Genomic DNA, 16,994 nt, shown 5'->3' on the forward strand with positions numbered 1-16,994 from the left:
GGCGGCGGCGGCAGCAGCAGCAGCAGCGGTATCGAGCGGGGGCTGCCTCCCTCTCCCCGCTGAGAGGAGGAGGGAGCGCCTCGCCTCGCCTCGCCGTGCCACCCGCCTCGCCGCCGCCATGCTGCCCGGGGTGGGGGTGTTCGGCACCGGGCTGACGGCGCGGGTGATCGTGCCGCTGCTGAAGGCGGAGGGCTTCGCCGTGAAGGCGCTGTGGGGCCGCACGCCCGAGGAGGCGGAGGAGCTGGCCAAGGAGATGAGCGTCCCCTTCTACACCAGCCGCATCGACGAGGTGCTGCTGCACCAGGACGTCGACCTGGTCTGCGTCAACCTGCCGCCGCCGCTCACCCGGCAGGTCGCCGTCAAGACCCTGGGTGAGTGCGGGCGGCCGCGGGGGCGACCCCGCCTCGGATCGGGATTCGCGCTCTCCTCGGGCTGAATGGACTTGAGCCTCCCCCCTCAGCGCGGAGTTTTCCCTTCGCTTTGCTCTTCAGCCCTCTTCCCCATTCCCGTGTCCCCGGAGAGGGGCTGGCCGAGCCGCGGGTGCAGGCCGAGGACCGGCGGGGCGCGGGGGATGGCGCTGCGGCAGCTCGGTGTGTGACATCCCGTATCCCCGGTCCCCGCCGGCGTGCTCCCTCGGCACCGGGGACCCGCCCCTCCGCGATGCTCGGGCAAGCCAGGGCCGGGCCTGACACCCGCGGGTGCGGGAGGAGGGGGCAGGTGTCATCCGTGTCGTGGTAAAAAGGAGAAAGTCGTGGTAAAAGGGAGGAAATAATCGTCTCGCCCGCCGGTTCCCATCGGCGCCTGGCAGGGGAGCGGGGACCCGAGCATCGCGCCCGCCCCGGGGCACCCGCGCTGCTCGGGGGGTGCGGGTGTCCTTGCTGGCCCCGGGACCCCAGCTGCGAACCAGGGAGGGAGGCAGGAAGCGGTGACAGCAGAGGAAACGCTGTTACAGCCGAGGCTTAGCCAAGCTCACGTACAAAGGGAAGGAGGGACTGAAAAAGTAGGCATGCACTGTGGTCAGCTGCTCTGGTTCCAGGCGTGCGAAAGCGGGCCGCATCTCGCTTTCTCCTGTGTGAGCGCAAGTCTGGTCTTTACTCTTCCAGCTTCAGGACCTCTGATTCTCGGACATCGGCTTTCCGATGGATTCTAGTGGAAGCACCTTCCGCAGCAAAGAACTCTTAATTTGTCCCCTCAAATGTAGGTGACAAAAGGTGAAAATGAGAGGAAAAAGCTGTGAGGTGTTGGCGCTGAGAGCGTGGAGGTTTATGAGCTGGGGTGGCTGGTTCGGCTCTGGGGCTGCGGCTAAGGAGGCTGATTGCTATCGCTCTCAGCCTCATAAATGTGTGTGGTGTGTCGTAGTGTTAAATTGCTACTAGTATGCTCATTAGAATTAGTCACCATTCAAATGCTGCTAATATCGCAGCCAGCTAGTGTTTTCAACATTTAAAATTATGCAATTAAGGAAATTAAGTCAGTACCTTAAGAAAAAAATCCTTCCTCAAGTACAGTGTAGGCATTTGTCTGGAATCTTTGCTCAGTGTTACTTTCTGTACTCAGAAATGCTTGTTCTTTGAGTCAGAACATTTGCTTTTCTTTTATAATACACTTACTTGACTTTTTCCTGAAGATGCTACTCTTGCACCAGAAACCTGACTTGCTTGCCAGAATGATATATGAATGAATTCATAATGTAGAAGTACATATCCCCCAAAACACATCTAAAGGACAGTGTAAAGTAACAAGGTTCCACGGTTGACACATAGTAATTTGGCGACAATTGTGTCAGTTTTCCTGTGACACTGTCTTGCAGGTGTTGCTCATGGAAGTCTCCCGGCTTGCCTTGTGATCTTAGAGGTAGAGTCCCATGAGGTTTCAGGCAGACACAAGGCATCTGCTAGAAGAACAAAATTTCTGAAATAATAAACACAGTTGATGTACTTTTTCTCAGAGGGACAGACACATATCTAGCATAATAAAGTAATAATGTTTTATCCTTCTCTGAATATTTGCAGATTAAAGAAGAAAAAAAAAGGTCTGTTCTCAAACATGAGCTGAATTCATGAATGGTTCTATGAGTTGATGTAGCTGAGATGTTAATGGCAAGTTGCTGATGCAATCTGCTAACAACAGACCAGAGCAGGAAAAAAAAGTGTTTTCTCCCTGTTTGTTTGAGCAGCACCATTATTGGTTCCCTGTTGCCTCTAGATAAAGGGTTTCCTCCCTTTCTCCAGCAGTCGTTGTTTGTATGTTGTAAGGGTAACAAAGTTTGCTAAAAATGCATGGAATGGTCACTGAACAGGAGATAAACAGGTTACAAGATGATAACATGCAACACCTGATAATTTTTATAGCGTTTTACTTAAAAATTGTTACAGAAATATATCTTGGACTATAAATAACTCCTCTCACAGTTATCTCAGAGGTAAATTTTATTGATTTTTTTTTTATTTTTATTTTAATACAGACATTGGGTCTGTGACAATGAAAGTTCTTGCATGTTCTTTTAGGTACAAACAGGGAGCTAGAGCAGCAGTTCCCAAACTGCTGAGAGGAATATCTCTTCTGGCAGCTCTGTCTCCTGGTCCTGCTGTGCCCTTCATGGCTTGGGAACTGCTGTGCCCTGGAGGGATTATTTTGCTTTAATCAATGAAATTTCTGGTTTGTGGGAGAAACTCCAATTCAAGCGGGAGGTTCATAAGTCTCTGGTAAAGAGGGGCAATGTTGTATAGACTGAGGAAAACAAACGATGAAAAAACATTCCTTACTCTTGAAATTTCACACAAAAAATACTATGTAGCAGCCAATGATAGGACATAGATGGGGATATCAGAGGTTCTACCAGATGGAGATTTGGGAGGTGTAAACATGATGTCCTGCATTGAAGCAGAAGAGGTTGAGAAATCATGAGTTGCTTGTTAATAGCATGCATGTCTGGCTTCTCTATTCTCTATATATACAGAATGCGTATCTGGCCTGGTAAGAGACAGGGACCAACTTTTCTTTGGTACCCATGTTTTATTTTAAATGGTCTTGTTTCCCAAAGCTGTGTTCTCATTTGGTGAAGTTTCATTATTAAAAAGTAAAAGCCAAGGAAGCAGTTGCTGGTGTTTCCATCAACCATCTAGAGCTGAGTTTACACTGTGAATTTGCAGCACATTAAGTCCCCTCTGGCCTGTTTCTGATGCAGACTCCAGAGGTGAAGGTGGGGTGAAGCAGGTGTTCCCACAGCTGTGTTTAACTCTGGCCACTTGGCAGGAAGGACTCAGTTGTTTTGTTTTCACAGATGCACCTGACATGCAGATGTATTGCTACTTGAAATGTGTTTTTGTCATAGTGGCCCATGAACTGCTGTGGAAACAGAAGCGTATGAATACATGCTTCGGCTGAGGAAGTCCCCAAATTGTGGCTTCCTGGCAGCTGTTGAGGGGAGAAAATGAGAGAAATAAAGCTTCAAACAGGCCCTGTTGGAGCTTTTCCTCTAAACCTCTGCTGCCCTTCTCTATTGCAACCAAGGTTCCTGAGCTGCATCTGACTCTATGATAGTTTCCTTAGGAGTTGGATCAGTGTTGGACAAGTCTTTGGAACCAACTGAGAAATCAAGAGAGAATGGGAAACCAGGCTGGTTTGAACAGTGAACAAAAGCACCAATAAAGCCTGTGGTATTTTATGTGAAATACGCTGATGGCCTCTGTCAGTTCTGGATAAAAGGAATCAAATTCTTTGTTTGCTTCTACAAAATGGGCCTGATTGACCTTTTGCCTTTCTTGCCCCTGGTCTGTCCTGTTCACTTAGGAGCTCTTTTTATTAATGCTTTGTATTTGCTCCCTGGAGCATAATACAAAGCTGATGTCCTGACTGACTTGCTGCTTGGTGCTCAAAAAAAGATCAATGGGTGAATATTAAGGTAAGTATTCCATACCTTACCAGGAGAACAATCCTGCTGTTGAATAGGGTGGTTTTCCTTCTCACTGAACTGAAACTTTCAGTGTGTTTGCTAGAAGTTGTCCTCTTTTCCCCTCCCTGCATGCTTTGGTAGTACAGTTGTATCCCGAGCCTGATCAGACAGGGGAGATGTGTTTGCATACAGGGAATGAAATATGTCACCTATTGAGTGCCTATTTGAGCCCAGCATCAGTAGAGCTGCTAGCACAGACAGTTCCATGTAGTATCACCTAGTTCAAAACTGTCAGCACATGACTTTTCCCAGTGTAATCCCTCCTCAGTCAATTAGATACGACATTCTTCAGATCCTGACTGAAACACTTGGTTGGTGAGACCGAGTAGCTGCCACATCAGGTGAAGTGATTTACTGTGTGTGGTTCTGAGAAGACCTTGGTGACATTTCGTCTTGAAGGCACAGATGTTTCTACGTGCCTGGTCCTGTTGGTGTTTGCGTCAAGTCAGCTTGGATAAAGAAAACTTACTCCCGAGTTCCACATAAATGTTTCTGGGGACCAAATGTTTTGCTTTCAAGAAGACTCAAGTACCAGATGTTTAGCATATCTCAGGAGATGTTATCCTTGATTCTATTTACAGTTGTTTTGCTTATTCTTTCATCCCAAGTTAAGAACAGGAACACTGAGCTGTGTGTTGAATATTTACTGCATGTATTTGCAGCCACATCTACACAGTATTAGTTTTTAAAATGTTTATGTTGCAGTAGCACATGGTAGGAGTCCCTTCTGCCTGGGGACTACACAGCATGACTTTCCCAGCCCTCCAGAAGCTGCTCCTCTTAAGGAGCACTTAAAGTTTTTTGCTGATTCGTGGTTCTTCTATATTTGCTTGTGGTCATGATGGAGCATCTTTATTTAGAGAGGAGCATAAATAGTAGTGCTCAGATCCTTACCTTCCCACCCCTTCACGGGAAGCACTGGCACCACATAGGCATATAGAATAGGCCTGCTGCCTAAAATGTGTTTGTGAGAACTCCTTGTTAAAGCACTGAGAGTATTACTGCTGGATCTATCTCTGAGGTGGGAGGGACATCAAGCTGCAGTGAAGTAATTTACAGATCTGATGCAATCTCTGATTAATTTCTATGTTACTCTGCACCCATGCAAATCGAGCAGAGGTTAGTGTTGTAGCAGTAGGTAAAACTCAGCCCAGAGTTTATAAAGCATTAGGATTCTTGGGGAAGAGATGCCCTATTAAGGGAAAACATTATCATGACAATTTATTATTAATAACAATGTAATTTCTATCCTGTAATATTGAGTTTAAATTTGATCTAACAGCAGTGACTTTCAGCACGACACACTCTTGTACTCAGAAGGCAGATGACTTTGCGGCATATTAAATGTGAATTATGGTCATCTTACTGCAAAAGAAGTCAGATGAAGTGCTGTCTATCTTCAATCAGCAGAGCTAGCAAAGGCTTAGATGCCTTTTTTTACTTTTATTGGAAAGGCAGTCCAAAGAGCCTGCTGGCAATTGGCTGCATGTCATCTTTCTACTCGAGTGATGAAGGTATACCACAGAAAATGGCATCTAACTCTTCCATTGACCTTTTTCTCTCAGTACAGCAGACCTTTAATGCCAGTATTATTTCTGTAAAATTCCTACAGAGATACTGGGCCTCTGAGACAGCTGAGTTAAAGAGCAGCGGTCAGGTTTAAAAACAAAGCTAATAAAAATAATACTAAAAAAGCAGAAAACCTCCCACCTCTTGTTTCCTTTCTGACCTTCAAATCAAAGGCGTGTTTTCATTTTCCCACAGTTTCTCTTTTCTGTGTGAAAGTAGCCACCAGTTCTGTTGTTACACTGGTAGGTGGGTTGGGAGCCCAGAATGGACAAAACTTGGAATACTGGGGCAGTGAGCTTATGCTGTGATGATGACACACCCAAATTTGCCTAGCCTAAAAACCAGCCAGTTGTGATGGAAGTGGCTGTTTTACACAGTGTCAGGTATGAAGATCCTACTGTGATCCTGTGTCCAGTCAGGTCAGTGTGTGTTGCTGCATTTCTTCCCTATATAAACAGAGTGCTTGGCCTTGGGGATCCCAAGATTTTGTCTCCAGACCCGTGTGGGCAACTGAAGTGGGTTGGGCTGAATCTCCTCAGGATGGCTGCAGGTGTAGCCTTGGCCCACTCAGCTGGAGGAGGGCACATGTGGAAAGCAGCAGCTCTGCTGTTTGTAGGTTACTGCCTGCCGTCAAATTTTACTGTGCTCTGTAGGTGAGTTGGTTGAAACAAATAGCAGCCCAAGCTCTCAGCAGCTCTGCTTCTCCCTGTGATTTAAATAGCAAAATGTGCTGGAGCACAGACACCTTTCTTCCAGCTGCTTGACTGCTGGGGGCTTGGACCTTTGGCATGGTGTAGTGAAGAAAATGAGAGCAGTGCTGACCTCTGCCAGTGTTTGATTTGATCTGTCATGCTTTGTTAGGCAGAGCCCATAGTCAGGGGTGATACTTGGAAGAGAAATCTTTCTATTAATAGATGTTTCAGGGCTGCTGGTTTTTTTTTGTTTTGTTTGTTTGTTTGTTTTATTTTTCCCATATCTTTGTGTAGGCAAATGCTTATGACCTCTATCATTTCAGTGTGCTTTGAACACTATTGTTGTGCTATTCTGCTCTTACATTCTGATAGCAATGGTAGCAAAGGCAGCTTTTTTTCTTTTTTTTACCATCTCTGGTGCTGGAAAAACTCATCTGTTCAAAGACTAGTGCACAGCAGGGCTGTTTCCAGCACAGGTCCTCCCAGGGCACCCTTGTCAGTGCTAACAGTGACAAACCAGCATTAGCAGCACAATAATATCTTGATTTTGTGTTGCAAACAGATGAGTGGTATAGTAGCACTCCGGGATGTAGCTTCTGGCATGGCTGAGGAAGACTTGACTAGTGTAAGTTAAGTGAAAAAGGGCTGGAAGTAGTAAAATATCTCCCATAATGAAACTGGCGTTGGTGCTGAAGGTGTAGACGTGCACGTCTAGGCTTGTGGCTGCGCTAGTGAGGATCCCGTTTTTCACTTGATGTCACAGTTCGTACAGTGAATATCACATAGACAATATCTTGTGCAGCTGGTTTTGTTTTGGTTTGTTTTTTTTTTTTTGTTAAAATGGCACATCTGTGCTGTTGCACAAACAGAAAATGTGCCACAGAGCTTGATTCTATGAGAAGATGAGACAGTATTGATAAAAGGTGTGTTTATGCTGCTGGAGCTGTGCCCAGGTTAAGTATGGTAATTATTTAACTTGTGGAGTAAATTATTGCACTCCTCTAACATGGGAAACATTAGAAGACATTTTATTTTTATTGTTGTTATTCTTTCTTGCATTGCTTTGTACCTTCATTCTTGACAGGCAGTGGCCACTGTGATGCCTGCTGTGGTACTGAGCTGTCTTATCCCTCTGTGACTTTGTCCTGTTGCTTGGTTTTGGACTTGAGTTGCTGAGTTTTCACTGGTGTAGGTAAAAGGAAGGACTTGCAAGCTGCTTCTGTTGCTCCAGATTTTGAAAGAATATTAAATAATAAATAAAGGAAGAATATGTAGATGAATGCAGAGAGGGGAAAATACGTTGAACAAATAAAATTACTGGATTTTTCAAGCTTCCCATAGTTGCCTCTTTTCTCTCTTTTGTTTGTTTTTTTTTTCTTTTTCTTAAAACCCTCTTATGCCTGAGATTGACACTATGTGACAGGTTTGCTGTATGCTCCTGACATGGGTAGTTGAGCACAACCCTGGATAGAGGCAGGGTAAAAGCTCTGCAAGATGCTAGATATGTTGTTCTATCTGCTTTTGTTTGAAAACTAGGTAAATTGTGTTAGAGCATAATGCAGCTTTCTGTCCTTTTGTACGTGCAGTAGATTTTGCCCACTGTGCAATAAAGATGGCAGAGCACCAAGGATGAAAATGGAGTAAAATTTCCACGATAGCCAAAATGTATTTATCACAGGCCACTGCAGTGTAACAACCCCCTCCCCTGTAAATATCTATTTGCCACAGCACTATTTTGAGTGGCTATGAATTGTTCTTGTTGCTTCAAACCACTGAAGCAGAAGTGTTTACCTCACTGCTTTTTGTTTATTTTCCATGTAACAAACTCTGGGCTCCTAAGAGTGAGCTGTCAAAGTCAGTGATTTCATTTGCAAGGTCAGCATGCATGCACGTAACAAAACCACACTCCTTAAAAAAATTATTTCAGGTCTCAAATCTTGATTTAAACAAATTCATTTAAATGGCTATATAATTAAAGAGGGACAATCCCTTGTGTAGGTTTCCTAAATTGATTTAAGGCCTGGTCTGCACATAGATTTTTGTACCAGTATAATTATGACTGCAAGGGCATGATGTCTTTAATGCATTGTGTGGTCACCAGCTGGTGTGACTTGGCATGAGCGCTGTTCTGCCAGCACAGTGGCACGTGTGTGTGGTACAGGTTATTCCTGCTCCTGTGCAGGCATTAGCAGTCACTTGCATCTTTAGAGTGTTCAGCTGGCACAGGTGTTACAGGTATAGTCCAGCCCTAGGTGTATGGGTATAGCTGTGCTCTGCATAAAGATGGGCCATATATTCATTCAAGTGGTTTATGGTTGTGGACACTGTGAGGAATTCGATTTGGCTTTTGGGTCACTGTGAGTTTGGAGACCTTTGAACAAAAGTCTGTGCTTGCTCAGGAGCTGGCTATGCCAAAAATGTGGTGAAGAGCAGAGGAGGATGAACCTTGCTGCTCTGCTGGCCATGACCGCCTGTGTCAGGCAAGACTCATCCACTTGGCAGGTGTGAGTGTAATTGTCCTTGAGCACTGTGGATGCCTGGGATAGCTGCACTTCCAGGTAGTGGAACTGGCATCCAGGGTATCATAAACACCAGATCTTACTAATACACAGGTTTGACTTATAGAGTAACAGGAGTTGTAGGGAACTGTGGAGGCCGAGAGTTTATCCCCTTTTCTCCTTTGGAAATAGACCAAAATATCCTTTGTTTTAGCATAGCCAGGGCTAATGATAAAAGTTTGTTCTTTATCAGGCCAAACTCCTGAGTATGAGCATGGTGAAGAGCACAGAAAATGAGAACATGGTGTGAGGAACTTGCTTGGTAGTAATGTAAGAGTAAACATAGTGATTTAACACAGGGAGTAAAATTGCTTCTGTCATGTGCTGCTGTGCTAGAGTTTATCTCAGGGTGAAAACTGGTGCCTTCAATTCCATCACAGCAGCAGTCACAGCTTTAGTGAAGCAGATGGAAGTGAAAAAAAGGCAGCACCTTTGTTTTGCATTCTGATGTTTCCATGGCTTTTATCAGCAATAAAGACCCTTGTTTTGGCACTTCCTTGCAGTGAATGTTTGGCTGTCTTCAGCTCTTCCAAGTGGCAATTTTTTTGCCAAGAAATGCCCAGAAGGGAGGTCATGGTTGAATTAAATACTGTTTCTGGGGTACTGGGCTTCCACATGGCTAATGAGAAGCCTTAATACAGAGAGCTGTTCAAAATCCAAATGGAGTCAAGCAAGGAGAGAGAACTATGAAATAGTAATTATCCTTGCTGTGCTGGAGTGATGTTGCTTAAAAATGTGAAACCAAAGGCTGGGCTGAGCACTCAAAATCCTTTCTCTTGGTGTCTGTACCTATAGTTTCATATATGTATAAAAATTTTAAAAAAACCATTAAAGTAAAAAATATATAAATTAAAAATTCCTGGAAGTCCCTCCCCTTCCTTCACTTCCTCAGCCCATAAAAGACAATGCAACTATTAGTGTTTCGTGTGGGGATAGGAAAGGGGAGAAAAAATAGCTGGGAGAACATCAGAAACAATTGCAGCTAAGCTTGTGTGCATCAAAATAAATTCCAGAAATGTGCCTGAAAGTTGTATGTAAAAGCTTTGATTCTGATTGTGCTTGCTCCGCTGTAAATGCAATTAAAGCTCTACTGAATCAAAGGAGATAGTTGATATTTATGATGACATTATTGAGAACACATTGTGGCCCAAAAGAAAACCCAGCTGTGCTTCAGGGAGAGGGGCCTGGCCTTGCAGATCTGTGTACTCTCAGCAAAGACATCTCTGTCAATTTGGGAGATGATTGGTGGGAGTCTTGGGACACAGCTCTGCAAACCTTTGATTACAAGTAGTCTTCTTGAAGACAAAAATCACTGATTCCTTATACAGGATATCTGTAAGGCACAGTAATTCATGTAAGTGGGAATTTGCTTGCAAACTGCTTTTTTATCTGTTCATCAAAAAAATCTGAAGATAGAGCTACGTCTGTGCAATTTGATAGCTTGATATAGTTGTGTTTCTCTAGCATACTATGGCAGCATATCTGTAGGAATGAAAAATGGAAAATATTTTGAGCAGAGGTGCATAGATACCTTAGCCATAGCCTACAAAAATCTATCACTAAATGAGTGTGACAGAGCTTGCAGAACACTTTTGACTTGCTGCTTGCCTTGAAGGAACTTGACAGTTTAGTTCTGGGAAAGATGCTTTGTGGTTAAACAGTATGAGATGCTTGGATAAAGACTTTCTTCTCAGGCAGAGTGCTAAGCAACACTCCCTGAGACTAGTTTGTGGATACAGCGTTATCCGAATGCATGAGAAGGTGTCCTGAATTTAAAATTAATGTTGCTGAAGAATTCTATTTAAAAATCTGTGTCATGAGATGCTTCTTTTGTAGGGGTGACATCTTTGATAAGTATGTGTGGACATGGCCTGTGACTATTGGTGTAGCTTGAGAGAACCATGGACCTGAAATCTAATTCTGAATATATTTTTTACTCTGCCACATACCCATTAGGAAAAAATACTTTGACGTATTGTATGCCTGAAATGAGGAAGTTGTGTTCACAAGCCATCTTGCTTCTGTCTCATGAATGCTGTTCTGCTTGCTTGTGAGATTTGATGCTGTCTAGCAGACTTATTTATGCCTTTGATTATAGTGCTGTCTCTCAGCTTGTCATATAAATTTAATTGTGATGGTACCATGGCTGTCGTTGTTTGAAATTACGGACTTGTAATCCTTCACAAGGCCTGATGATATGCACAGATGTTTTGGCAGCTGCTGAGACCATACCTGCTTCCATTTGTGTGCAGAGGAACCTGACCCTTTGCATGTCAGGTGGGGATAAAACTGTTCCACTATATCTTTGTTGTGTGTTTGATGAGACTCCTGTTTGCTCTAAGCAAGAGTAGTATGATGAGAATTAAGCTTCAGAATTTCTGTCCTGAGCTTCCATTCTCTGTAACACAGGTTGTGTGTTTTTAATTAGATTGCACTTACCTGCCTTCCTGAAGGTGGTTTTGTCTTTCAGGATGCCCAAAACTACAGACCAGGTAGAGGTCTGTATGAGGGAGCACAGGGAAATGAAGGGACTTGCTGAAGTTTGGATGGGAGACTGGTGGCAGAGGCAGAAGGTGAGGCCTCTGAGCTCTGCCCTTCTCTTTCACTGTGGGACCTGCTGCAGCTGAACGCTTTTGAGGATGATAATCACGGGAAGCACATCTGAGCTGCTGGAGGAGGACCAGTCGCTGTCACTCTGGTCAGGGCTTTTCCTTTTCGAGATTGTGGAGGGACTCTAAAACCAGTGGGAAGAGAGGACTGGGTAGAGTGCAGAGTAACCTGGTTTACAATGCAGATAACCTTTACTTCTACTCTTGGTGTCCCCTTTTAATGTGTACAGGGCAGCTCATGAAGGAATTGCAAGGACTATTTGAGGCACCAAATATTTTGTGGGTTATTAATGTCAGTAATCAGCTTTGCAGTGCTGGAGCTTTATCTAACAGATGCTACAAAAAAAAAAAAAACAAAAACAAAAAACACTTAATAAGACAGCTTACTATGAGCAGTGATGGCTCAGCACCTGGGAGACTTGTGTATTTATTTTTAATGAACTATGGAGTTTCTCTTTAGTATTTGTTATGGCCCTCTGCCCACTGGAAAACCCCTTTCTTTAGCAAATGGGCAGGGCCTTTTTGGGCTGACTGGAGAAACTACTGTTTTGGAAGATAGACAGTAGCATACACATATGTGATGTTGGTTGCAAATAAAATCTTGAGCATCAGCTGAAGCTGATATGAGCAAGTTCAGATTTGCAGCTGTTGTTAGGAGTGCTTGGATGAAGTATCAAAAAAGATCTGCAATTTCATGTCTAGGCATTTTTTCAGCCTGTAGAGTGCTTATGTACAGTCTCATGCATTGTGCAGAATCATCTGATAGTGCTGGGTGAAAGAGAGTAGAGTGCTGGTATTTGCTGGAGCTGCATGTACTATTCCCTGTGCTTCCAGGAAATTTGCACTAGGTGGAATTGCACTGTACAGAATCATGAATGATGTCTTTCCAGGTAGATATGGATGTTTGTGCTTTTTACCAAGGGTGGTAAATAAATAAATAGGCATTAGAATCCTTGGTGCCTGACAGAAAATTGTGGGATGATGCTGTAACTGCTAAATCAAGTGATTTTGGCAGATCATTTAAGGCTTTCTTGAAGAGTCTTAAATGTAATGCGACATATGAGTTATTAATTGGCTTTGTGAGCTCTTTGGTTTAATGGCAAAGGACTGGATTTTAAGGCTTTTGCTTACTTTGGGAAGGAATTACTTTTACATTACTTTATTGAAAAGGATACATCAAAGAATTAACAGCAGTGAAGTACAGGAAACTGGTTTTTACTCCTGGAGAATATTAGTTTTGCTTGCACTGCAGCTCTGGACCAGGATGATGGATACATTTAGGTTTTTATCACTGTCTTTCAGGTCTTAGTACGTTAGCCTGTGTTCCATGTGGATTATGTGGTGCTTGCAGCTAGGAGGTCTGTAGGAGACAAGCAGATCAAATGGATTATACTCTCGTGATTGTAATGAGATATATTCTCTGTCTATCAAAAATCTCTAGAACAAACTTCAGATGGGTTTGTGCTGTAGCAATAGGCTTGTGAAATTGCTGCAACTATTGATGCAGGAAAAAAAATGAGAGTGCTGCATTCTTCCAGTCCTGCCAGCAAATAAAATATATTAGTTTGTAATTTAGTATTGTTCATGGAATACATATATGTAGCAATAAGATCGCCTTGCCAGTCTGTCTTTTTCTCATTATCTGTTCTTTTATTCCCAGGCTGGTCTGGCACTGTAAAGCCTGCCAGGCCCTGAAACTAGTTTTAAGGAAATTAGTGTGGATAATTGTACTCCTTCAGTTTTCTTGTAGCAAGCACTAGAGGTATTTTCTTGATTGGAAAAAAAAATAAATTAAAATATGGCCAGAGAGGAAGAGAAGTCAGAAAATTAGCCTTTGTCTGATTCAAACTCTGTTACTCTGACAGGAGAATTGTGTAGCATGAGCCTCTGTTCTGATTTAATGCAGCTGTAATGTCCCAATCTCTAAACCTGTAATTACAAGACTGTGAGAAATGAATTGATGTGGACAATAGTTAGGATACTAATTAAAATGCTGTGGATGATGTGGGGAACATCTAGCCTTATGTTCTTTAAACAGAGAAACTGATTCAAAATGCCTTGAATTTTCAGTCTTGGATCTTGTTTCTTCTTTTGGATGTTCAAGTAAGTGTAAATTGCTTCACAGGGCACAAGATAGTGAAAATTCAGGTATTTATGGTGAAATGTTCATTTTGGTATGATTAAAGTGATTTCAGCTGGCTTGTTGCTTTTCAGACATGGAAAGCAGAAAAAAAGGCCTGTGTTGAGCAATCTGAGATTTACCTCTACATTTCCTCGGAGAATTTAATCTTTTTTTTTTCATGTCAATATCTTGTGCTCATGTGACTCAAATTCTTTCCCACAAAAATATGGATGTAGTAATTCTTTACTCCTCCTTGGGATTAGAGGTTGACCAGGTGAAGAACACTGAGCAGCTGGGGATGGGACTCCCGTGTGTGTGTGGTTCTCAGTTTTGCAGATCCTATAACCTTTAACACATCAGTGGCATTCCTTTTTTCCTGTTATTACATCTCCCACGAGAAGTTTTACAATGATGGGAAAACTCTCACCTCTGTTGGTAGCTGCAGGTGTTGGAGCCCATTTATTTGAAGCACACTAACAGCAGTGAGTGATCACAGGTAGAATGAGCATGCAGAGCTCTTATTCCAGACTGCCTCAGTACAGCAGTGTGTGTTTTAGGTTAAAGTGGGAATGGGGTTCCTCACCTTGGCAGGGTTGGACCCCTAGGCAGCTCATCCTTCTCTCCATTTGTGGAAATAGTGGAATAGATGCAGTTGTTTTCTAGGCACTGGATTTGTTAGGCATCAGTGCAGAGGTGTCTTTCACTTGGTGGGAGGCTAACTGTGGAAACTCAAGCAGAATTCAAGTTCAAGTACTTGAAGATTCACAGCCCTGAAGATCTCACTGTCTCTGAAATTTTTGCCCCTTCAAAATCTTCCAGAGTTCGCCCCTGAGAGCTTGATCAGTATTAGAAGTGTGTCAGGCGTGACCCTAATGGAACTTCCACATGCCTGAAGCCTAAGGACTTGAAAGCCTTCTGATCTGCTATTGGCAAAAAGTCATCTGTTTGAAGTCACTTTCTGTTTAGCAGTTGTTGTTTTGTCCAAAATTCCAAAGAAACTGCTTCTACTGAAGCAGCATTACAAGAGATGGAAAGCCAAACCCTGTTGCTTGCATTGTCTCAGCATTTCCGTGAGATCGAAAGAAGTCACCAGACCAAGTTGGTTTTCTTTACAAACAAATACTTTTTTACTTTCTTAGTGCAATACTTGTTTTATGGCTGATTCCTTTTTGCCAGGTTTTTACTGGTTTTTACTCAGAGGAGTAAAAAGCCATAAGTACTGGGAGTGGGATAAAGAGAGCAGAACTTGTGATGGAAATGTGCAGTGGGCCGCAGTTGGGCCATGCTGTCACTGCCATCTGCACAGCAGCAAATCGTAGTCAGATCAGAGAATACTGAAGTCCAAAGATGTCTTCCTCTTCCACGCAGAAAGAAATACAAAGATGTATTTCTTTCTGCGTGGCTGAATTTCTTACATTTAGTGGCCAGTGTTTGTCTTGTTACCTTTGTTAGGAAACAGTGCCAAATAAAGAAGAGACTTACGAGGGCATGGGCTGTTGAGGTTAAAGTCCTGTATTAAGAGTAGAAACCACCTAAGTCTTCCTTCTGTCCCCTTTGCAGGAGACAGACGCTTGCTGCAGGTTCCCTGAATGTCACAGCAAAGTGGCAAGCCATGCCCAGCCTTTTGGGAAGTGGTGAAAAAGCATTTGGCATTGGCAGTGTTCTTTGGCATTTCTTGTCTTTGAAAACACACTGCTTGAAAACTTCAGATAATATTTGCCTGGAAGAGGAGGATGTGTTTCAGTCAAATGATAAGAGGGGAGGGGCTGCTCTCAGGGCTGAGTGTGAGACACCTCCCTTGTTAGAAACTGGAAAAATAGATGAAAACAGAAAATGGAAAGGCACCCCGTCATACTGACAAATTTGGCCTGAGGAAGCCAGCTGAATAAAGGCTGTCAGGGGAGGGGATGGGAAACTGTTGGAGCAGGAGGGAACAAGTGTCAGTGCAGCACTTGTGCTGCTGGGAGGAGGCTTGCAAAAAATGGAAAAGAGGGTGTAGCTCTTGTTACTTTCAAATTCCCTTGTCTGCCCTCCCTCTTGCCTGGGAGCTGTGTTCCCTGTCTCCCTTCCACTACCAGGCTGCTTGCCTGGAAAGGGCTGTGTACCAGCTGCCTCTAGGATGTGCTGCAGGGGCTCATGTGGTGGTGGTGGTCCCCTGACAGTGAGATGCAGTTGGGAGGAGAGGGCTGGGGCAGGACCTGAAGTGAGGTTTGCATTACTCTGAGAAAGGGTAAACTGAGAGGGAGGAAGACATCTTTGGACTTGAGTGAGAACTGTCGCACGTCTCCAACATGAAGATGCAGTGAATTAATGACCCTTCCCTGGAAGTGAAAATGCTAGCTGGATGCTTTGGTGGTGAAAAAGGTTAAACAAAGTGTGTTACCTTTACTGTCTTCAAGCTGTCTTGAACTTTCTAGAGAAGGACTCTGTAAAGGCTCTCTCCCTGTGGGGATGAACTTCAAAGATCAAGAATCCTGAGTGGAGGAATAAAGCAATCTGTCTGGTGCTGCAAACTTCCCACTGAGGTGGCAAGAACTATTCTAGTCAGGCAGAAAATGCTTTGAGCACCAAGTGCAGCAGGTTACTGATAACATGTCTGGGATGATGAAGGATGGAAAGTTAGCCTTCCTTTAGAAGATTAGGAAGGCAGAGAGGAGTCAGGCACAGTTAGAAGTTCTTGTTTATTAAACAGAGGTGATGAATAGGTGTTGCAGCATCAATAAGCCATGAGACATTTGATAAGAGCTTGGTGAGTAACTCCAGAAGTTTTTGCCAAACACAGTAGGGTCTGTCTGAAGTGACCTGGCATGTGTCTGTGTGTGCCACAGCCTTCCATACTTTCAGGTATTTAAGCTGTCTCATACTTTCAGGTATATGAGCTGTCTTCCCAAGATGGTTGGTGAAATGTGATGTAGGCAGATGACCAGTGTCACCTAGCCTGAACTCAACCTGTGTGTAGAAAATGGGTAAATAATGTCTGTAAAACTTAACTTAAAATTTTTTTTATTATTATTATTTTTTTTTTTTTGGTGTGTGTGAGGAGGGCGTCTAGGACAGTGCAAAGAGAACAGCACTGGTCAAAGCTCTGTAAGAGCCTGTTCCTGGTTGCTACTTTTAACTCTGTGTCACAACCCTGCTATCTGCCGTGTTTTGTTGAAGCTACCCAGCTCCTCATAGCTAGGGCCTGTAAAGATATGTGTATTAGCCTGGCCTGTGCTATGATGCTGCCTGATCTGGCAGTGGTTCCCATGCAGTGTATTTCAGGTGTGCAGCAACCATTGCAGTTAGGTGGGCTCAAACTTACTTGATGATGTTTGAGTAGAGTTAAATTCCCCAATGATGCTGTTAACAGCACCTCTGCAGCCTTCTTCATTGAGACACTTTCCTAATGCACGCAGTACTTGAATATGCTCCAGGGAGCTCCAACCAGCACCTTGTAGGCCAGAAATTGCTTGTAGGTGTCTCCAGACTGATCTGAGTTTCAGTCAC

The 16,994-nt window shown here is 43.7% G+C and overlaps 1 protein-coding gene across 1 annotated transcript in view; it reads left to right on the plus strand.

Moving 5' to 3' along the window:
• The first annotated feature begins 6 nt into the window (after nucleotides 1-6).
• GFOD1 (glucose-fructose oxidoreductase domain containing 1) overlaps nucleotides 7-16,994 on the plus strand; it is a 76,596-nt gene continuing 59,608 nt past the window's right edge. The window contains exon 1 of the mRNA XM_015619604.1: nucleotides 7-371. Within this exon, the coding sequence (XP_015475090.1) occupies nucleotides 119-371 (253 nt within the window). The 5' untranslated portion in view covers nucleotides 7-118. The remainder of the gene's footprint in view (nucleotides 372-16,994) is intronic.

Source organism: Parus major, chromosome 2 (genome assembly GCF_001522545.3).
Source record: "Parus major isolate Abel chromosome 2, Parus_major1.1, whole genome shotgun sequence".
In the NCBI taxonomy this organism is placed as follows: Eukaryota; Metazoa; Chordata; class Aves; order Passeriformes; family Paridae; genus Parus; species Parus major.